The 24,217-nt window shown below is 37.1% G+C and overlaps 1 protein-coding gene across 4 annotated transcripts in view; it reads right to left on the bottom strand.

The window, feature by feature from the left end:
* GRB14 (growth factor receptor bound protein 14) overlaps positions 1-24,217 on the bottom strand; it is a 117,088-nt gene that overhangs the window by 3,506 nt on the left and 89,365 nt on the right. For 3 of the 4 annotated variants that reach the window (XM_060621245.2, XM_060621247.2, XM_060621248.2), the window contains 9 exons: positions 22,773-22,894; positions 20,736-20,810; positions 17,714-17,851; positions 12,424-12,534; positions 12,137-12,232; positions 5,783-5,863; positions 991-1,107; positions 827-899; positions 581-668 (listed from right to left, as the gene is read on the bottom strand). In XM_060621245.2, the coding sequence (XP_060477228.2) occupies positions 581-668; positions 827-899; positions 991-1,107; positions 5,783-5,863; positions 12,137-12,232; positions 12,424-12,534; positions 17,714-17,851; positions 20,736-20,810; positions 22,773-22,894 (901 nt within the window). The remainder of the gene's footprint in view (positions 1-580; positions 669-826; positions 900-990; positions 1,108-5,782; positions 5,864-12,136; positions 12,233-12,423; positions 12,535-17,713; positions 17,852-20,735; positions 20,811-22,772; positions 22,895-24,217) is intronic. The other variant, XM_060621246.2, reaches the window with a different exon arrangement.

Here is a 24,217-nt window from a genome sequence, read left to right as displayed (position 1 = left end):
TTTCTCTTGTATCTTCCATGGTACCCCACCCAAAAATGACATGAGAAACACTTAAGAGAAACCCTCTTCTCATAGGTTTACACTACTTTAAGCTGTTAGAACTTGGAGAAAATAGGAATGTACACAGAGAGAAAAAAAATAAAACAAGCAGTCAAAATATACAAAAAAGAGTTCATATACTCTGCGTCAAACTTAAAAACATATATAACATGTAAGATAATGTCATGACACAAATCATACTTTGGAATCCTATTACCTGTTCAAATCAAAACGTTGACCCCTAAGAACAAGTTCAGTTTTAACTGAGATACTGGTGTTGGCACAAAATGGGTAATATTAGTGATCATTAGTTAACTGGCAGAGCATCCTATTCACTTATCTGTTCGTTGATGCACAGATATAAGCACGCATGACATAATAGGTTTTGTATAGATAACTGCTCAGATACAACGGTAACTACCCCTACAGAACAGAATCACTTCTGTTTTATGATATGCTGAAGTCAAAACTATGTGTATTAACTAAGTAATTACCGATCATAAGAGGGATCACAGTCACTACCATTCTAAATCAAACCTACCCATCCACAAGTCCTTGCTGAATAATCAATCGCTGTGCTTCATCTCTAGAAATTTTGTGGTGAAACCACGGCTGCGACCGGTGGATAGCTGAAGAAATAAAAAGGGGGGGGGGGGGATACAGAGCTGTGTTTGAAATCCTCACAATTTAATTACATACACTTTCCACCACGGCCACTCAGTCCCCTCACCCATGTGCACGTCCACCCAGCCATTCATTCAGTCCCAGTGAACAGGCACAGACATACCCATGTTTGTGGCAGAGCTCTGGGAAGAGGCAGTAGGGCTACCATGAGTGGCCAGGCGTAAGCATCCTTTTTTCTGCACAAGGAAAGGGAAAACAGATTTCAACTTTTCGGGTAAGACAAACTCGAATCATAAATACTTTTGAAGAATGTGAAGTTATTTGTACCCTCCAAGCGAGTCCTTCTTCAACAGCGACTGAAAGGGCTTCCGTGGGATTTTCTATAACTCTGCTTTTCTGGCCTGAGAAGTCCATTGCTACTAGAGAATTCTCTGATATACTTCTCTGGGAAAAAACACATTTTTTTAACATTAAATTATCTTTGAAAGTTATCTTTCAGTGCTTTGCTGGCAATATGTTTCCACTCTAGAATGTGAATCCAAAGGTGGCTGGCAAGAAATTAAAAAGTTAAAAGTACATATTTAATATAAAATGGTGCTGTGAAGTATTTTGATTAAACAAATTACATAGTTATTTGTTAAGATCACTGAATTAAATGTTGAGTAAAGAGATTAAAAGCTTTCAAAGTTAGCATGACTTTCTCTTAAAAGAACCTTCTCTCTTCCCATTCTCTGGCAAATTCTCTGGTAAAACCCTGTTTCTGGATATTCTCTTGAGAACACAAATTTCGAAAGGAGTAACTCTTCCTGTGGCTAAAAGACCCACCACTTCAGAACTAATCTCTGTTATGATTGGAGATTCGTCATTATCATTTAAATGTCAACCCTATCTGCTGATGAAGCAGCTGTTTTATAAGTCACAGTGGACAAAGGTATCTGAGAAAGAAATAGTACCCATTTTATAATGGAACAAAATACAATACGTATCTTAAAAGTGTATCACATCAAGGTTCATCTTACTTAGAAAATAAAATTTAGTGGAATAATGACTCTGGTAATTCCATATTAAAATTTTTATGATTTAATATATGAACATTTTCCATCTCATGAGGATGAACACGGAAAAATGAGACCTGCAAAAATCAGTCTGACTAAAGAAGAACTGACGTACAAGGAAGACATCTCCAAACAAACATAATTTAAATGAACAATGAAGTCTTCCCCTGGCCATTGCTTTTTGTTTTCATATTCTCTGAAGGTGAAAATAAACTATCCCAAACCTGGACTTTAGTTTTACTCTTTGTTTGGTGAGGGCTCTACTCTGCAACCAGCTTTTAAACAAGCATGCCATCCCAAGTCGGTCATCCTAACACGAGACAATGATCAAGAGTCTCCGTCAGTTTGCTAAGAATTCAAACTCTCCCAAAGGGGAAAAAACATTCAAGAACAGCATGGACAATGTTTAACACTGACTCCCCCTCGTTAACAGAGGAGCGAGACAAAAAATGGAGTTCTAATAGTAAAGGAAGAGCCAGTGTGCCTCTGGAGACTGGTGGCGTAAGGCCTTTTTCTAACTCCGCACATGGATCCGGCCCTTCCTAGCTTCATCTAAAAGACGGTAGTCAAATGTATGTTTGCAAGAAAACCTGGTCCACACAAAACAATGGGGGCCTCACTTATCACCGCATCATACATCTCACTTCATTAGCATTTGCTATTTCCTCTTCCAACCCTGCTGTAGTGGTCCACAATCTTATTACGGTTCATCTTTATTTCTAGAGATCCGGCATGCAATCTTTCATTTGTTCCAGGAGCCTTTGTAACTGACAGCTGCTCTTTCCAGACAGATGCCGTCTCTGTAATCTCTATCTGCTGTCACACCTTACTTTGCCCTTCTCACCCCGTGATCTTCTGTGCCGGGCTGTAGACCAGTCGGATACACTTCTGCTTTGCTGACATTAATGAAAAGCCTCCACCTGCCCACACCACAGAGTAACTAATCTCAATCATAATGATAGCTTTATCCTTACAATATCTCTACTTCATGTGCCAAGATGGGCTCTGTAATCACAAGGTCCTGATAACATAAAAATACTGTTAGGAAAGAAAAATAAACATAACCAGTTGTTCCTGTTCTTGTGTTTTTTTTCCTACAATACAATAGGATGAAATGTAAAACAAGATCCCATGTTCCATAATTACTTGACATTAGTAGGGAGTCTACAATACAAATAAATATTTTCATTTGCTACAATGACTACACTAGGGAAAACACAGGAATATAGCAAATGTGTTCTACTGAATAGCAGGTGGTGGATGAAAAATTAATAGTTTACCTTTGGTGGACAAAGAAATAGAAGTGAAGCAGATTCTGACTTGAACTCAAAAGGTCATTTTCAGCTCAATTTCTTTCACGTAAGAAAGCAATGTTGATAACATTCAGAATCAGTGTATTTCTCAAATATTTGTCCCTTTTTTCTAGCTCTTTCTTCTGGTGGAATAAACAGGGAAAGCCCTGAAAAAGGGTCCATGATTTTAATGACATACCTCTTTTTGCAAGAAAGAAGAGGCCTGGGTACACCCTGGATTATGCAGGCCACACTTTGAGATCGGATCCAGTCACTCCTAGTCAGCCTGAGACAGAAAATGTTTTTCAGGGAGTTTACGCAGGTGGCAACTAGTAGCCACACTCTCTGTCACCCCATTTGGAAGATGTTGATAAACCTGCAGCAGAGTCCTTAGCAAGAGAGCACAGAATTCCCTGATACCATTCTCTCCTCTGCTTCATACAGACTCATAGGGCATCAGAGATGCAACCAATTCCTGAAATTATGCAATTGCCCCCCTTATTTTATACTGCAGGACACGAGTGACTCAAACAAGGTCACAAAGGCAGCTCAATGTAAATGCAGTGACAGACAGGCTCTTTCCAGGGTCATTTATGTACCACAGGGTGGAAGATAGAGGGAAGAAACTCACTTTTCAGTGTCTAGCTTAGGGTCAAGAGTAAGGACTAATAAGGACTTGAGTAGACCAGTTTTCCCCATCTCATCTCTCCAATCAGGGCCATACTAACAGATCCTCCTTTAAATGAATCTTTGTGCTGAAAAGGACCAAATATATTTGGCTGCCTGAAATATCTGCTGATGATGCTCATTTCAAAGGCTGATAGGGGTGGCTATTATGTGCTATACACAGCTATGATGTTCATTACGGTAGGAGAAATTTTTTTCTTACTTCCCTTCTCAAAACGTATCCCTGGAGAAGTTAAGAATAGTGTTCCTTTAACAATATAATTCAAGTATACTCGGTTTTCTGTGTTGCTCACTGAAGATAGTGCCTGGATGAAAACCAACAGAGGCAGGTGAGGGGCACTGACAGTCATTATAGAGGTCACTGATTCTTCCATGATAACCTAGAAAGGTGGGATTCTGTATAGACATCAAAGTAAACACAAATACCTCCCCAAACATCTCAGTTTCCTTTATGTAAGTTAAGAAGAACGGAGGTATAATTCTCAAGTGCTATTCTCTCTGATCTTGATAACTGCCATACAGGACAGATAGGTCCTCGCTACACAGGCCTCCTACAAAATCCCTATCTCCAGCCAGATTCACTCAAGAAGTGTCTTTTTCCTACACACTGTGTTGAAGAAGCAAAGTTATACTAACCAAGCTGTCGTGTAAATATGGATCAGCAACAGGCCCACTTTCAATGGACAGAGGCAAGAGTAATGCCATGCTTATGATGCTAATCACCACGATGAGACTGGAAAATGCTTTGTTTATGACAATTTTTCCCTATGATTAACAGACACTAAGCAACTGCCTCCAAATGCATGGCTGCTATTAATGTGCTCATCCTAAAATCTTTAGATACTAAAAGAAATTTAGAAGGACTTAGAAAAGGATTAAGATCATAAAATCCATTATTCTTTCTATATATGTGGATTGAAAGATGAAGGTAAGCTGACAAACTATAAAAATATTCACCTAAAGCAACTGCTGTTATAAAAATTCATTACAGTCTTTAGTTTCTTATTTTAGGGCTTAAAAGTGATCTGACACAAAGATGAAAAGTTACTCTTCCATAACGAAAAGCAACGTAACCACAGATAGGAGTTTTTTTCCATATTAGTCTATCAGACTTAGTAATCAACATTATTTCATGCCTCATTCCTAGAATTGAGCATTTCATCTGCTACATTACATGTGGGGAAATGTGCCTTCCTTGGTCACAGTTATGAGGAGCAGATTTTTAACCTATGTGGAAATGCAGTATGTTAGCTGATTTGTAACACAGGCACATACACCCGAATTCCTAATATACTCAATATTAAGGAGCAAGAGCAAAAATAGTAGAACGTAAACTTTTAAGTTCAGAAATAAATTTCGTGTGTTAAGGCACAGTAAGTTAAAATTCGGTTCTAAAGAAGGGAAAAGATGTGTCTGTGTGTATCTGCAAGTAAATATTCAAGTTGCATTTAGCATAAATCTGAGAAGTAGTGTTAGACTTTATGTAATGCAAGACCTACATTTTGGTTAGCAGTTTTTGGGTTTCCTGAAGAGCAGTTTGCTTTTCAAGGACGTAGACCTTAAAAATTTTGTTGTTAGAAAGCCAGAATGGCAAAAGAGCTCACCTGTGTGTACTTTAGCATTTAAAATTCCAAACTACTGGCAGCTTTATACTAGGCTGTGACAATTCCAGAATTAATATTAAAATAAATAAATAAACCCACGATGAAAATCAATAATTAAAGAAACATCTACAGTCTCAAGGAAAATATTCTATAAATCATATCAAAATGTAATCCTCCAATGTTGTAATGACACAGAATGACTCACATAACTCTTTCAATTTTCTTTAACATATAACATTATCTATTTTAATTGAATACTTTGTGATACTGGACTGCTGTGATTTGATCACATAGGCTGCAATCATGTGAAATCCAAGAATAAATAATTCCATATAACATTATGTTAGATGGTGTCGTTACTTTACTTAACCAAAAGGACTTACAGTGTAAGTGTACTGCAATGCACATCTATAATGCAATAAAATTGCAAGTGAACAGAATGTAAATATAAAATATATAGATTAATAAATATGGTCCTTACCATGGGTGATATACTCTGAGAACTGCAGCCACTTCTACCTTGATATGGATGCATGTAATTCTGGTACAGCTGCATGCCATACTGCAGAACAAATAAATAAAAACGCATTCCCATCACTTTTACTACATGGGCAACTGATGAAAATTCAATACTTTAATTATAAATAATCAATATGAAAAATAAAAATTATAAGCTTTCCTTACAACAAATAGTAAAGCAACCATAACTTTGAAAGGTAAGCTTCTAGTGCCCTACAATGATACATTAAAAAGACAAGTGTTTTTTACTTGAATCCACACTTAAAGTCTAGTTCAGCAGTATAAAAATCTGAAACGGACATTCTTACTCATTATTCTTAGCACCCTGGTGCCAAAAGCATTGAAGGAGTATATCACCTAATGATAAGAAAGCTCACTTGGGAAGGATGCCACTTTATGAAACAAGGACTCTGAAAACCTTACAGGCATCGTAAGCAAAACAGGGTAAAATTCACCATAACTCTTCAATGACTGATTGACAAATTATATCATCTCTCTGGCAAATCCATAAACTTGGCTCTATGTTAAAGATTCTTGACACTGTAGCATCCTCTAGTAACAAAACTCTTATCACATTGTTTCATTTCTGGCTCTAAATTCAGGGAAATCAAAATGGTGGGGAATCAGGCTGATCTCACACAAACGGTCACAAAATACAATGTAAGTGGCAGAACCACGGCATCTTTATTTTCAGGAGGTAGCACTGTAAGACTCGGCTGCCAGGCTACACGATTAGATTAGAAAGGGGGTCTGGGCTGTAAGTAGAATACTAGTTTAAGAAACATTAAGAATGCTAGCTGCCATGACTCCTGGGTGGCTCAGTTGGTTAAGCACACAACTCTTGATTTTAGCTTGGGTCATGATCTCAGGGTTCGTGGGTGCAAGCCCCGCACTGGGCTCTGAGCTGACAGTGTGGAACCTGCTTGGGATTCTCTGCCTCCCTCTCTCTCTGCCCCTCCCTCGCTTGCACGCTCTCTATGAAAAATAAATAAACTTAAAAAAAAAAGAATGCTAACTCCCATGGGGTGCCTGGATGGCTCAGTAAGTCAAGCAGCTGACTCTTGACCTCGGGGTCCTGAGTTCAAGCCCATGTTGGGCTCTGCACTGTGTGTAAAGCCTAGTTAAGAAAAAAAAAAGTATGCCAACTGCTAGAACCAAATTCATCTTGGAGGGTTCACCATCTGAAGCTAGAAGGTACTCCCCTAAGATTTACGCCACTTTCTTTAAAACGAAACAAAACAAAGCAAAACTACAATGGCACAGAGAGGGCTTTTCTTTTCTTTTCTCTGGCTACCCTCGACAATTCTCTCCATTTCACATATTTGCGATGAACTTGGAAATAGGCCCTATATAAAAGATTGAGGAGACACCATGGAATCCAATCTCACCCTTAGGATGAATTCCATTTAAACATTCCAACAGAACTGTTTCTCTACTAAAGACTATTTCTGTAACAGCAATTCCAGCAAACTGGATATATTTGGTAATTAGGCAGAAATCAGAGGGCGGCTTGGAGAGTCTCTGTTTCCAAGATTTTGCTTTTAACATGAATACAAACCCACATTCATTTAAAATTCTCTATGATTATTTCTTTATCCAATTATTTCCCAACTTACAAAAAGTATTTTTTAATTTACAGTTTGATTGACATTAATGGAACCTAATGAAATTTACTTTAAATCAACTCTAAACCTACCATAACTGTAAAAAGAAGACAGAGGAGCCTAATTCCTAGTCAAGTTCATTTTGGAGAATATACAGTAAGTTCTAACCAATATTTCCACAAGGTGCACACATGCTGCTTGGTGGCCTTTTATTTATCTGTAGTGAAAAGCCAGCTATCTACTAATAAGACTGTTTCCTTCAAAGATGTATTATCCCTGGTACCTGTAGTGTTAGGTAGCTGCTTCTGTGCTATTGGTCTTTAGTAGGCATTTAACTCTGGCCGAGGGATAGGGCATGAGTCACCTTAACATGTCCCTGTCCTACAAAGGGGCAGATAAGGGACCAAAATATGTTAGAAGCTGACAGAGTTCTAGTTGAAGGGAAGGGAAGAATATAACATGTAACTAGGACACTGTACATGAGCAATTCTCAGATTTTCTATGAATCTATATTTAACTGGAACTTATCCAAAGAGAATAGGAGGATCTTCCTCTGACACCACATTAACAGTTTACATGTGTATATGAAAAAAAAAAGAAAGGAAAATAAAATTAGGAGGCCAAATTCTTGGAGGAGGCAGTATCTAGTAAGTAGCATGTAAGGAAAATCAGGGGCCCTTTCAGTCCGATCAGCATACAGACTCATGTCTCCCTGCGCTTCCAACGAAGTCCAATGATAATCTGGAAATACAACAGACAGCCAAAGGAGAAAAATCAAAAGACACCTTTAACACCAAGTGAGTTCAGGTGCACCAGCCAGGGGGATAAAACAGGTACCCACTGACAAGCTGCCAGGGGAAACCAACTGACTCCCCTGTTAGAGCATTTCAAATATGTGTTCTGGCAAGCCCTGCCTTCCTGCATCTGGATATGTTAAAACAGATCTGTTTAACAGATCTGTAAAACAGATCATATCACTTTCCCATTTGAAACTGTTAGGTGGTTTATCATTGCCTCCAGGATAAAGGTTCTCAGTGATGCCTGCCTCCCTCTCTGCCTCATCTGGAAAAGCTTTACCACAATTGAACACACACACACACACACACACACACACACACACACACACACACGGGATACATATATAGTAGGCAGAATAATGGCCCCGATAGATGTCCACATTGTAATTCCTGGAGCCTGTGATTAGGTCAGGTTACCTGGCAAAGAAGAATTAATGCTGCAGATAAAATTAAGGGTGCCAATCAGCTGATGCTGAAATTAGGTGAGTATCTTGGATTATCCAGGTGGATCCAATATAATCATAAGGGCCCTTATAAGTGGAAGGGGAGGCACAAAAGAGAACTGAGTCATAGCATGAAAAACTCTTGGCTTAATATTGCTGGTTTTAATGGTAGAGAAAGGGACCATGAGCCAAGAAATCTTGGCGGCCTCTAAAGTCTGGAAAGGGCACGAGAAATGGATTCTCCCTCAGTCTCTGGAAGAGAATGTAGGCTCTCAGATACCTTGTGTTTAGGACAATTAGACCCATTTCAGACTTCCTGAATGACAGCGGTGTAGGATAATAAATTTGTGTTGTTTTAAGCCACTAAAGTGGTCATTTGTTATAGCACCCATAGAAACTAATACAATGGAGCATCTTTAAAGTGGACATTTGTGCCTTGAAAGATGGTTTAAAAAGAAATCAAATGAGAAGAAAAAGTGAAAAGGAGACAATCTTCCAGAAGCTAAGCATCCTGTATATGGAAGGATCAAAAAAAGCTTTTAATACATTTCATCAATTCTTAGACACACGTTTCTTTTCAAATTTTAACATCCATAAATTTGCCTTAACTTAACTATGGCATCTTATATTCACTGTGGACCGAGTGACTTGCCATTGCCTGAAATGTTTGGTGAGATCAAAAAATCATTTGCATCAAACCTTGCAAGGGGGATGCCACTGTCTAGAAAGACAACCCCAGGGACCATGGCAGAGCACCTATCTGAGAAGTTATTCCTCCCTGAAGCTCCTGATGGCACAGAGCTAGAGAGTTTGTATGAAATATGGGTGTCCATGCTCTGAGAAAAAATGATTCAGGAAAACCAGACTTAGAATTTGAAGTTTTATAGATAGCTCACACAATTTATTTCAGGTAGATAGATAGATAGATGTGTGTGTGTGTACACAAAATTGATAAAGGATGAAAATCTGTATCTATAAGTCTAAATAAATATAAAATAACTAAATGAAAATAAAAATCATAAGTGATATGAAAGCATATCATAATTTTACTGGCAGAATTCTACTTATGCAAAAAAAAAAAAAGGTGAATCCTAGTAAAATCAGTTGCATGTTAGAAAGACTGCTTTAAGGAAGTGAGTTAAAAAAAAAAAAAAGCAAGTGGTCTTACCATCTGCTCCTGACTTGGGTGTTTGACGTTGAGATCAAATTAGAAGGGAGGAAGCCTTGACTAACAAGGTTGGAAAGCATCTCCTCTACCAGCCTACCCTGATTTCCAGAGTTCTAAGGGAAGGAAAGAGAAAACCAGAGACCTCAAGGTACTTTCTCTACTGTGACTGTGATGAGTTAAAGGGTTCCAAAGAATGCCAGCCTCTTCATCTATAAAAGGAGAAGACTAGATGAGGTTACTGGTTCTTAATCAGGCATACATCTGGAATTCACTCACTAAATCGGGATCCCTAAGGACCGGGCTGGGCACATAGGACTTGAGAGTGCTTCTCAGATGATTCCAATGCATATCCCAAGTTAACTAATTACTACTTGTTTGTCTGGTTTGCAACACTCTTTAAAGTTCTTTTCTTTTTTACATTTTATGACAATGAGAACATAGAAGCAATTACTTACCATGAGGGTTTCAAAGAATCAAGACTTCTAAGCTTTGTTGAAACCAAAATCATGATAGTCATTTAACGGTTGACTATTGAAAACAAGTCTCTTGTAATAAAGTAACTACGGTAGCTATCTGCCATAACAGCAAAAGGAAGCAAATTTCATAGTTAATCCAAAAGCTTCCTTTAAGCCATTTAAATGATGTTTCTTCCAATACCACTTCACATCCACTAGGATAATTATTTTTTTTAAAGGAAAATAACAAGTGTTAGTGAGGATATGAAGAAATTGGAATTTTCATATAGTGCAGGTGGTAAACATTAGTCACTTTGGAAAACATTTTGGCAATTCTTCAAAAGGTTAAACAGAATTACCATATAACCAGCAATTCCACTTCTCAGTATATACCCTCAAAATTGAAAACAGGTATCCAAACAAATACATAAACACACATGTTCATAACAGTACTATACACGATAATCAAAAGATGCAAACACCCAAGTATCCATTAATGGATAAATGAAAAAACTGCCTTAACATATATCTATACATCTGTAAACACACACACACACACACACACACACACACACACACACAATGGAATATTATTCAGCCATAAAAAGGGAATCAATTATGGACATGCTATAAGGTGGATGAACTACAAAACAATATGCTAAATAAAAGAAGTCAGACACAAAAGATCAGATATTATATGATTCCATTTATATGAAATGTCCAAATAGGTAAATCCTATAGAGACAGACACAGGCATGGATGGTTGCCAGGGGCTGGGAGTCACTGCTTTATGGTTATGGAGTTTCCTTTTGAGGTGATAAAAAATTTTTGGAGCTAGACAGAGGTGGTGGTTGCACAACATTCTGAATGAATGAGATGCCATTGTATTGTTCATGTTGTTAATGTGTACACAGTTAGTAATATGTTCATAATGTTAGCATAGTTAATTAAAATAGTTAATTCAGTTACTTTTATGTTATGTGAATTTCACCTCAATTACATACAAGAATAAAAAACATATACAATTTTATTTAAAAAGATAAAAGATAAAATTTTAAAAAGAATAAAAAATAAAAGAGCAAATAAAAAAAAGAATAAAAAATAAAACTGTTTTCCAAAACTTGTAAGACAGCTAATAATTCTGATTCTGATTATTTTGCCCTTCTTCAAAAGGAAATGGTTGATAATTTTTATAATTATGAAGTTGTGTTAAATTTACTACCATACAAGTTTTGAAATTAAATATGTTTTCTATACATTCTAGAAGAAATCACTCTATGTCTCTCTTCCCCACATAACCTTTAGAACATTCTTACTCCTTTCAAAATGCTCACTAACAAACTATGCTTATTTAGGTTACAATTTCTACTTAGCACAAAGTGGATGTTTTCATAGTATATCAGTAAAATTTGCATAATAATTTGAAGTAAACTATAAAACAACTTATACAACACTTAAATTAAATGTAAAACCATCACACTAAACATACTTCAGTGGGCACATTTTAAAATATATGTCACGTTGGATTGTTGACAATACGTTGAAAATGCATACTGAGTCATGTATAGAAGTTTTAATCAGTTACACTAGCTATCTATGTAATACTCTTTAAAAAATAAAATTCAGAGCATTTGTAAAAATGGAATACTTACTCCACACACAAAAGATAAATGCATTAGGCGATTCCACTCTACTCTGCAAATGTTTATCTTTTAGATAAAAAAAATAAAATACATACATTTGGGTACATGGACTCATAGTGAGTCTTCACATTTTGAAATACAGATGTTTTCACACTTTCATGGCACTCCCAGCATTTAATAGGAATTCACGCCTGCGACGAGATTACCTTAAGCAATCTAATCGCGGTCACCCAGCACGTCCTACTCTGCTCTTCTTCTGCACAGAGCATTTTCAGGTCTCGGGGCCCTCCCGCTTTGTTAGGCTAGAAGGCCACAGCACATTGTTTATCGTTAATGCATATCTTGAAGGTAACACCTGTTGAAATAAAAGCCACTAAAATTCTCCTATATATAAGAGAAAGCTGTCTCTTTTTAAAACAAATTAAAAGAAACTCAAGCTTACCTAAAAGGCTGAGGCTTGCTTTATTCATCTATCAAAATATTAAGCCTGTACCTTAAAGCAGAATCCATAGTTAGTCGGTGCTCCGTGTTTTTTTTTGCCGGCCAGTGACACATAAATATCACTATTGCCAAATTCGCTGAAAAACTGCAAATGCCGTGGTTCCTTTAAAAAAATATATATGTGAGTGTTGAAGTGAACACATATTTTGGCACACTCTCTTTGTGTTTCTATCATGTTGCATAATTTATACCTTGGCAAAAAATATTCCAAGTAATGTCACAGAAACAAAAGGGAAGAAAAATTAAGTTACTATATCCATAAAAGAACCAGAAGCTTGATACAATATTATTTGAGAAGTGGCCACTTGTTTGTAAGTTTAACTTCCAGTATACAGCAAAACATTTACCTTCCTATTTAAAGTTTTCTCTTTAGAGCCAAAGCATAAGAGACTCTTAAAAACTGAGAGCAAGCTGAGGGTTGATGGGGGTGGGAGGGAGAGGAGAGTAGGTGATGGGTACTGAAGAGGGCATCTTTTGGGATGAGCACTGGGTGTTGTATGGAAACCAATTTGACAATAAGTTTTATATATTAAAAAAAATAATAATAAAGTTTTCTCTTTAACTACCATTTCAGGAATCTCAGGGAAAGAGGCAGCAAAGGATGGCTTTTGGAAATGTTTTCCTTGTCCAGGTTTCAAATAATGGTAGTTGAACAAAGGCAAGAAGCTTGGTTTGAGCTTCCACGGCAGTCAGAGAAGGAAGAGAAAGAGACAATGATTCTTGCTTTGTTTAGAAACGATCACCCCTCCTGTTTGCGTACTGCCCAGCACATCACAGTAAACAATGAAATAGGTGGCCTGACTACTTTTATGAAAAGAAGGAAGCCTGTACAGATGAGTTCAGGGAAATTACCTGGCAGTGGAATGTGTCTGATGTTCAAGGCAAAGTGGAAGGAATCATGAACAGCTATTTCTTCTCTGGGAAATCCATGAGATTTAAAGCTGGTCATGGGAAATCACTGGGTCATATTATTCTGTGACAGGTTAATAACTTGAAGAAGTGCTTAATTCTGAGGTTGAATGCATAATCTAAACTGACCAAAATGCATTTGTTCTTTAAAATCTTGCTACTAGTAGTGTGGTCCCAGACGAGCAGCATCAGCATCACCCGGGAGCTTATTAAAAATGTAAAATGTGTGGCCCCACCACAGACCTACTGAATCACAATCTGCATTTTAACAAGGCCTCAGGTTATTCATATGCACTGAAATTTGAAAGGCAATGCTCAAAATAAAGCAAAACAGAAAAGACAGAAAACCCAGAACATTCAGCAGTTTGAGCAACCCATTCAGATCCAAATCCAAAATACTTCTAGTCATTTACCAGCAGGCTATTGCATCCCTGATGATTGGTAGAGTGAGAGTGTCTGTGTATGCCACTGTTCCTCTGTGTGTCACTGTTAGGCATTTTGATCTAATGAATGACTACAGTTCCCAACTCCATTGGAGAATAAGGCAGAAAAGAAAACTGTTGAAAGAGATCCAGCCTCGCGCCCTTGGAACAAGGGGAGAGGAAGGAGAGAGATACTCTTACTGTCATGGCTTTTAAAACTATTTTTTGATAGAAACTGATTTGCTAGTAAAAATGTCTGATTTCTACGAAGAAAAGATAAAACCATCCCCCATCCACTGGTGCTGTAGAAGTCAACGTAGCTGAGTCATCTGGATGTAAGAAAAGGGCAGCTTGAGAAACCCTCGAAGGCTACAGAGGCATGATGGGTTTCATTTCTTGACATATTTTTGCTCCATTACTGCAGACATATCAAGATTTACAAATCGAGACCACAAGCTTGGGTTGGCCTGGTTAGCAAAGGCTACACGTGCATGTGTATACAAGGGGAGAGTTGAAGAGGGGCATACTTAGAGATTTCCCTAAATAAAAGTCACAGGCACATCTCCAAGGCTTGTAGCGGTGCTGAACTAACTCCCACGCAGCCCAGATCTTCAGAAATTACAATAAATCAAGACCTTCTCACAGAAAAAGGATAGGAAATTGTATCTTTGCCAGGTAGAAATGTCATTAGACATTAGATAACCTGCATAATTTATATTAAGGTCATAATCCTTGAGGTTACCTAATACCTTGAATTTCTTTTTTTGAGGGGAAATTTAAAATCATTTTCATGTATGGAACATGAGCTCATTAGACACAGGCCAGAGAGAAGAATATTATGTACTGATACACAGCAAAGTCAGACACTATGTTGAAAAGAGCTACAATATGGACTGAGAACAGATGTTTGATGCTTGTGATTTTGCCTGGCCAAGGGAAAGACCATCACAAGAAAAAAGGCATGGGTCCAGTAGAAGGAATCAGAGCTGTCTTTTATATAACGGCTGGGCAGGGAAAGGGGGGGAAGGCTAAAGTAAAAATATAATGGGCAGTTGATTTTAATGAGAAACCTGTTGAAGAAGTGAGAATTTAGAAATTAAAGAAACATTATCATATCTTCCAGTGAAGGTTCACTGGAAAAAGTACGATCAACATGATTACTGGATTTAGAAGCCACTTTTCTCTGATGTTAAAAGTAAAAAAATAAATAAAATAATAGGGGCACCTAGGTGGCTCAGTCGGTGTTCGACCTTGGCTCAGATCATGGTCTCACAGTTCATGGTTTCGAGCCCTGTGTCAGGATCTGTGCTAACAGTGTGGAGCCTGCTTGGGATTCTCTCTCTCCCTCTGCCCCTGCCCCCCATTCATGCTTTCTGCCTCTCTCAAATTAAATGAATAAAGTTAAAAAAAAAAAAAGATAACCAAGCATGTATTTGTTTAAAAAACATCTTCATATATAACTTCACACTTACAAACAAAGGATAAAAAAGCAATCCCACTAAAATTTAGACCAAAGAAAATCCAAAACCTTAATTACAGAAACAGGTAATTATTTATCCTGACATTGTTTATGATAGAAAAATTTGAAAATTAGTTAAAATGTTCAAGAAAAATTAGTTTAATGCATATGTATGACAGGATGCTAGGAGTCGAATGACATACACTTAAAAATAAAATACGTCTGTAAGAGAATGTATTACTAACTTAGTTGAGCCCCATTCCATCACTTAAACTTCAACGAAATACACACTCATATGCATGTACTCTTGCAAACAGCAACAAAGGAAAACCATATCTGAGGGAAAGCTCGCAAAAGTATGAAAGAATCAAGTATTACTCCTTGTGGCTCTGTATCTCCTGTTAGGACCACCACTGGTATATCTGGTCTCCCCATTAACTGTATTCTGGGCATTTCCATTTGAATGCTTCACCCTCAACACAATATATCTAGAGCTCAGATCATGATCTTACTTCTAAGATAATGTGATAGCAAACCTCCTATTCCTGTTTATTAAATCCTTGAGTGTTTCTTTATTTCCTTTTTTAAGAACGTTTAAAATGCTCCCTCTCCTTTCACATCAACAAGGTCAACAAGATCTAGCCACTTGCCATTGAATCTTGTATCCATCCCTTTCGCCACCCACACCCCCCCCCCACCCCCACCCCAGCTCATCATAGGCCTAGGTTAGATCCCATCAACTCCACTCTGCATTGCTGAGTGACTATCTAATTAGCATCTGTGTGTGCCTCTAGATAATCTGTTTCCCTGTGTCCCCCTCCACTCTCTGCTTCCTTTGCTCCCTCCCCTTCATTCTTTTTCTCTCTCTCTCTCTCTCTCTCCCTTTCTCTGATTAAGCTCCCTATGGCCATAGTAATCTTACAACTTGATTATCTCACTCTCCTGCTCAAAAATTTTCATTGGCTTCCTATAGTGAGTTGAATGATAGTCATCCCCCTCCCCCACAAAAGATATGCCTGTGCCCCCATCCCAAGAAACTGTGAATATAACCTGATTTAGAAAAAGGGTCTTTACAGATGTAATTAAGTTAAGGATCTCAAGATGAGACAATCTCAGATTATCTGGGTGGGCCCTAAATGCAGTGACAAGTGTCCTTATAAGACATGGAGAAAGAAGAGAAGGCCACGTGAGGAGAGAGTGAGGCCTCCACAAGCAAACGTGTGCCTGCAGCCACAAGTAGCCAAGACAGAAAATCCTACAGAAATTTAAAGAATCACATAATGAGAGTGAGAAATAAATAATAAATGAACATTCCCAGGATAAAAGGAAAATAGAAATTTGCAGACTGAATGCATATGGTGAGAATCAAGTAAGATACATCAGAATACATGCGAATGCACCTAGAAATATGGTCAGGGAAGTTACTGAACACCAATGATTATCACAATATTTGAAAAACAACCAGAAAAAAAATGACAGATTACCAACAAAGAATCAACAATGTTGTTTGACAACAACAGATGCATGAGAACAGAATTAAAATAGTCGCCCATGAAAACTCTCAAAAGTAGTTTCACATGAAAGATAATCAATGCATCGCATAAAATGTCAGCACTCATAAAACAAGGCATAGTCAACACTGACTAGACTACACAGAAATACAGACAATGCAGCGCTGAGCACTGTGAAGTTACATGTATGAGTGATGGTGCGTGTAGGAGCACACAAGTAGGTCTATGTGACTGCACAGGTATACACACACAAGCACACAAAGGAACACATATATCCACCCTGATGGTAATGTACCTTCCTTTAGGAATCTACAATCTAGCTAAGGAGACAAAACCAACACAGACAAAGGTATTAAAGAGCAATTACAGAGTCAGCTGGGTGTTACTAACTGCATCAACAACAGAAGTTCAGAAGTGGGCAAGGTCAGCAGCATAACCTGTGGTGAAAAGAAAAGATGTGCACTACATTGGACCTCAAAATCTGCAACCAAGGATAAGGAAAAAGGGGGTGAATTTGGAGTAGAGAAGAAATGAGCACAGTATGTGGTACTGAAATAAGAGCATCTAGATTTCCATCACAGGGCCTATGTTGAAACTAGTGTGAAACAAAGCTGAATAGTCAGTTCTTAAATGGATTATGGCAGGGGTACCAGGGTGGCTGGGTCCGTGAAGTCTCCGACTCTTGATCTCAGCTCTAGTAATCATCTCACAGTTCGTGAGATCAAGACCTGCGTCAGGCTCCACGCTGACAGCACGGAGCCTGCTTGGGATTCCCTCCCAGTCTCTCTCTGCCCCCTCCCCTGCTCATGTTGGGAGTCTCTCTCAGTAAGTAAGTAAATAAATAAATAAACATTTTTAAAGGATAGATAAATTGTAGCAAATATTTGGAATCTATAATTACCAACTCTTGATATAAGCAGTAAAAAAAGTAAACCCCACTTTAACTTACAATTCATAGCATATCATTGACATTTCAATTACCTTTGATGTCCCTTTTGTAGAAAAATATAAACCAGATCTTCTTAGAAGGAAGTAAATCTTTTTCCAGGACTTCTTTCCCTGTTCTTTTGCATGTAAGAAGCCATGGATTTCAGGATATGTGCTTGAACTCAGAAACATCTGGAAGAAAGTTAGACATTCTCATAGTATTTTTGAATCAATGATAGTGTAGCCTTATAATAATCTTGTTAAGATTTCAAATATAACCATGTAAAATCTAACAGGGTCAATACCACTTATACAAGCCATTATAGAAATGGCAATATAAATACAATGGAAAATAAATCAGTCTTTTGACAACCCAAGGCAAGTTCCAAATAAAAATATGTGCACAAAATATACATTCTAAGTGGTCAGTACTTAGCCAAACACCAAACTGGTAAGTTATTTAAATGTCCATCTTGAAAAGCTAGATTTTGTCTAAGAGTTAAGTCCTGATACGTTTCTATGCTTTTCTATGCTCCTCCCTGAGAACATATCAACTTCATCATAGTCAAAATAAAGACTACAATCTTGACTTCAGTTATTCAGTTGTTAAGAAAGTTGGGCTGAGTTCACCTCCCTGATGAGGTAAAGCAAACAGTCTTTTCTTTGTCCACCAAGGTCCTCGATTGTGGATGGCTACGGCAGGTGTTTTCCAAAGAGAGCTGCAGCACCATCTCGCAGCTCACATGCTCTTCTGCAAAGTGATCTTGCCACTGACACATGAAGAGCTGGAGTCTGTTTCTCTACCTCCTTGAATCTGGGCACAGCTTCTGACTGCTTTGACCAATGGAATACAGCAGAAGTGATAGTCAGCTAGTTCCAGTTCTGGTCCTTAACTAGTCCTTCACTAGTTAACTCTTGGAAGCTAGCTGTCACATAAGAAATGTGACTACCCCGAGATGGCTCTGCTGTGTGAGACCCAATACAACTAGGAAAGCCCTTGAGGATGAGAACCCATGTGGAGAGAGAGAGAGAGAGAGAGAGAGAGAGAGAGAGAGAGAGAGGCAGGCAGGCCAAGAAGTACCAGGGACACACAGTGAACAGCTATCTTAGAAGGGGATCCTCAAACCTCCAGAGAGCCCATGTGCCTCAGAGATGACCCACCCAGCTAAACCCTTTCCATATTCCTGACCCGCAAAATTGTTGGCAAAATGTGAGTGGGCACTTAAGCCATTAAGGTTTGGAACAGTTTGTTACACAGTAATAATGAACTGAGACAGTAGGCATGTGCTGGTTGGGAAAGCGAGAATGAAAAGGAAGAGCTCTGTATGAGTGGCTGTGCTCTGCATCCTTAATAAGACAGTGGAAATGCATTAGCATCTCATTAAAAGAAGAAAACAGAAATCCCTATGAATAAACAAATGCAAAATGGAAAAACTGAAAGAGAAATTACTAGCTAAAACGATGTGACATATTTTAAAAGGCTACTCTGGGAAATGCTGAGAATAGATATGTATGTTTTTAAGTAAATTATTAAATTTTTTAATTTAATGAGCCACAGTTATTAATTAATTGACATGCAAAACAGGCAAGTAGGTTTTTTAGTTTGAGTGCTTTCCAAGTTATTAAACCAAACCAATTAAATTTTAAAAAGGGAGTCACAGAGGTCATACTAGAAAAAGAAGAAACGTTTTAAAAGTGGAAACATTGCCTCTGTGGAGAGAAAAGGTCAGAGGCATATGCAGGACTATCTGATTCCAAAGCTATGATTTTTCTTGTTTTTATAATTTCACATTAAAGTAATATAACTATATTATAGGAGAATTGGGGAAAGGAGGTGGAATAAAAACTCCAGCCCGCCACCCTGTATCCTAAGCCAGTAGTGAAGCACTGAGAGGGCCTGAGAGCGGCAGGGGGGGCGGGGGGTCCTCAGGCATAGCTGCTGGGCCGCTGCCACTCATCCTAATATCCTGATGGGGTGTCTGTGAAACCCAGTAGCATATAAGAAGCTTTCAGGAAAATCTCTTGAGACTAATCACATTTCTAAAATATTGTGAAGAGCAAAAATGAAATATAGCCTATTAAAAGCCCATAGAAAACAGATCTGTACCACCCATTACAGTTACCAGTATATTTAAATACCAATATACTTAAAGTAGTATCTATTATGGAAATATTAAAAGTTGTCTTCTTTAATGGTCAGAAAATATTGAGTGGGTCTGAGGATGCCTGAAGGCTTAGATCAAACAGTAACCATTATAAAAACATTGCTCAACATTAACCTGTTAACAATGGCAGAGCTTGTGATGTGAAATCTACTAATCTACGAAAAATAAAATAACTGAAATCATTCTTTTAATGTAATGAAAATATCTTTTAAAAATGATCTTGTAAAGCCACTTCCAGTTTGGCAGAAACGAGCCCAACAGATACAAAACTAAGGAGACTCTTAATTAAATAACTAGCATTCTTAATTCAGCTAAAACATTTCAGAATTCTGCTCAGGTATCCAACATGGTTATGACACATGTCAGCATATGATATATATATATACATACATATATATATATATATATATATATATATATATATATATATATGTATGTATATATATGTATATATATATTTTATATCTGTTTTTCTCCTTTCACTTAATTGCTGAATATTTTATCACAAATGGATTGAGAGCACTTATTATAAAAGTTAATACTAAATATCTGTCAGTAAAATGCCTACACTTTACTGAGGATTTTGATTTTTCAAAAAGACTAACATAATCTTTAAACACATCATAGAACAAATTACTCTGCAAGTTTCCTTTCATGATACACATTCCTTTCACAATTGGCCAAAACTGGGAAGAAAAATGGGGTTAGGAGGCTTTCCTGATTTAGGGAATTCTTTATTCAGGTTTTGTTCTTTCCTTTCCTATTCTTTCTTTTCTTTTTAGTTTCACCTCCAGCAAAAATTAATCAGTCAAGGTATACCATTTCAAAATCTGGGCATGTATAAATATGGACCTTAAAGTTCCCCTTTATCATGCTGTTACTTAACATACTTCAATGGGAATATATTTTACCTGCAAAATCTGTGTGGGGGATATTTCACCATTGGTTTCAGTTGCAAAAGACACCATATGCTCTGGAAAAAAATACTGACAAAAAGATAGAGGTTACATTTTCTCAAAAGCAATGCTAGAAAAGATTCAGTATGACCAATATAGTAAGCTAGAGCAAAAGTTCTCTAAGTCACTGTGTTGAAAATTCACCTGAAGTGTTTTGTTTTGTTTTGTTTTGTTTTGTTTTGTTTTGTTTTGTTTTGTTTTGTTTCTTTTTTAATGCCAGTCCCTGGACTCTACTTTCATGTATCTTAAGGGGAAGGTGTGGGTAGGGCCCAAAGATTAGCAAACATCCTCAGATAATGCAGATGCAGAGAGATCCACATACGTCAAGTTACCAAACACTGCTTTCACGATGGCAGCGTGCTTGCTCCCATATCTCTTCCCTGAGTCCTACAGCCATTCTGGCTGGCAGGTGCTAGAGGATTCTCAACTCCATTTCACAAACTCAAGGCTCATAGAAGTAGATGGTATAACCCAGGTCACAGCCACATGTAGAGGAGCCAGGACTTACAATAGGGCCAGAGGCTAAAAGTCCAGTCCTTTCAACCTACTCTTTGTCCAACCTTGTTTAATCATAAAATTCACCTAGGACAGTTGTTTAAAACTGGAATTCCCAGGCTTCATTCCTGGGGTGTCTGATTCAGTAGGTGCGGGTAGGTCTTGGGTCCTATGCTTTTAATAAGCACTCTCTACACCCCCAGGTAATTTTTATAATCAGACAAGTTTGGGAAAATATAGACCTCTACACTTCCTGGAAGGACAGGCCTTTACAACAGTTCTATTAACATTTGGTCTAATACTGTGTTCAATATTAGTTACGGCATTCCTGGCCTCTACCCACTAACAGCCCTCCTGTCCCTCCACCCCAGTAATGACAGGCAAAAATGTCTCCAGACATTGTCAAAACACCCCCAGTTGAGAGACCACTGCTCTAGGTCTACAAAATGAGTGTACAGACTTGTTTAAATAATAATAATAATAATAATAATAACAACAACAACAACCAAAATGATATATAACCCAAAACAAGCACTAAACCATATGCCTTTAACTATACTTTTAAATTCTTGCTTTTAACAAAGATTCACAACAAGAAAACAGTTTCCCTTCAAATTCTAATTCTATTTAATTTTTATTAGGACTCTTTTATTTTCTTTGTCAAAGATCACTCCATTATGTTTTTATTAATAGGTTCAAATAAAAGAGAACATAAGAGGTCTTTCAGGGTTTGAAAATATTCTATTATAGTATGTATCATATATTTTTCATAAAGGATCATTTCAATTCAATTATCCAAAACTTAGTGTAAAAATACGCTATAGCTGCAGAGACAAAAACAATTTAAAATAATGAGCCCAGGGGCTCTTTTGACTTCTGCAGATACCTAGTCTTCGCTAGGAATGTGACACACATTTATTTTCTTTTAAAGAGCACTATAATGAAAGAAGTATTTATTGGATAATGCTCTGGTCTTTAGTTCATTTCTACTTAGCTCAGTAATTATTGCACTGAAAAAATATTTTGGAACAGCAAGATTCATGTCAATAATTTTTGGCTGAGCTATAGCACTCCAAACAATCATCAATCTGTTTTTACTTTAGAAATTTTCTTATTTAAATTTCCTACATTCTTTGAAAAGTGTTAAACTATAATATTTTGGAGCTGCTTGAGGATATCTAATAATTGATTTCCCAAATTAAATGTATATTTGTTTTCTTAAAAAGCAAGAAGAAGAAGAAATAGCTCCCCCAAACTACCTATCTGAACTTCTATGATCATACTGACTAATCATTGATAAAGTAAGAAAAAACATAATTATGATTTTAAAGGAACAGAATTCTGACCTACAATTTACCAAATAGGTAATTACATTTTTCGTAGTTACCAAATAGGAAATTATACTTTATTCATAGTGACTCTTTTCTTCACAAAAAATAAAATAAAATTTAACAAATCCATTTATTTTCTCTAACTACTAATGGGGATTTCACTTACCATTGGGTTTTTAAAGAATTCATATTTGGCATAATTTTTTCTAAAGTATAGTTTATTTTCTTCTTCCATTCCCCAGTTAGATAGCACTTCCATCACCAGCTCGTGGTCTTCTATTGTTCTTTCTGTAAGGAATGTTTCAGTGAGTAGGTCAACAGATAGATGCCTGGATGGACAGATGAATGAATAGACAGACAGAAAAATAGGCAGGTAGAGAGAAACGTATGTGGACACATGTATCCATACAAATATATAAAATATATTATGTATCTTTACTAAATACAGCAAATTTCAACTCAATTCTAGGACAGCCAGGTTGATAATATTTTTGGCAACTTTGAATTAGTAATGTTGATTTTTATACCAAAGCAGACTGTAACCTGAGGAGAAAAAATGACAAAATATCACAATGCACTTTTTGGTAATTCTCAATTCCTTTTATTGCCATGTAAATTATAATTAAGTTTGATAACAAATCTGCATTAAGAATTTAGGAGCTATTCTTTTTCTCCAGCTCATCGTGGTGCCAAAATTAAAATATTTGCCTCAAGGTTGAACAATTCACCCTATTAAGACATGAAAAATTTTGACAGGTTCAAAAACGCATTTGAGACACATAATCTGGATAGTTGAGAAAAATTAAAATAAATGCTTTAAAAGGAAAAAATTTAATGCAAGCACATACAATTTCAAGAAACCTAATTTCTAGGGGCACTTTATGCTTTCAAAACTAATGTTTAGGCAACTATATTTTGTATTAACAATGAAGATAATTAGGTAGGGTGGGAAGGCACTTAGGAGGAAAGGTACTTAAATGAAACAGGCAGCGACAACTTTAAAGAGGTGAACATAACATACACAACTCGTATTTTAATAAGAAACCTGATGTCTATAGCAGTGCTATTCAAAGAGCCCCAAACTGAAAACTACCCAATGCCTATCAGCCTGAGAATGAACGAATGAATAACTTGTGTAAATTTACACAGTGAAATACATACTACAACACACAACTGTGTGGGTGAATTTCACAAACATGATATTAAATGAAAGAAGTCAGACACAAAGAATAGTACATAGTACATGACTACACTTACATGAAATTCGATACAGGCGAAATAAACCTGTGGTGTTAGAAATCAAGATAATAGGGATAGTGGGTGAGGGAGCAGGAGTATGACGGGAACCACTGGGTATGGGAAATACTATTTCTTGTTCTGGGTGTTGGATATCCAAGTTTATGTAACATTGGAGAGTTCAATGAGTTGTCCACATATGGCTTGTTCGCTTTTCTTAAGGTATGTCATACCTCAATAACAGAAATAAAGAAACAACAATAAAGAAAAGTTACTGTGAAATTACTAATGTAAAACAGGAAGTGAAGAACAGCCAACTAAGGAATACAGAAACCCTCTGCTTTTTTTAGGTGCTTCTAGGACCTTTTTGGAAAG

Source organism: Panthera onca, chromosome C1 (genome assembly GCF_046562875.1).
Source record: "Panthera onca isolate mPanOnc1 chromosome C1, mPanOnc1 haplotype 2, whole genome shotgun sequence".
Classification (NCBI taxonomy): Eukaryota; Metazoa; Chordata; class Mammalia; order Carnivora; family Felidae; genus Panthera; species Panthera onca.
Note: the sequence above shows the minus strand (reverse complement) of the source record. Positions and strands in the feature narration are given on the sequence as shown.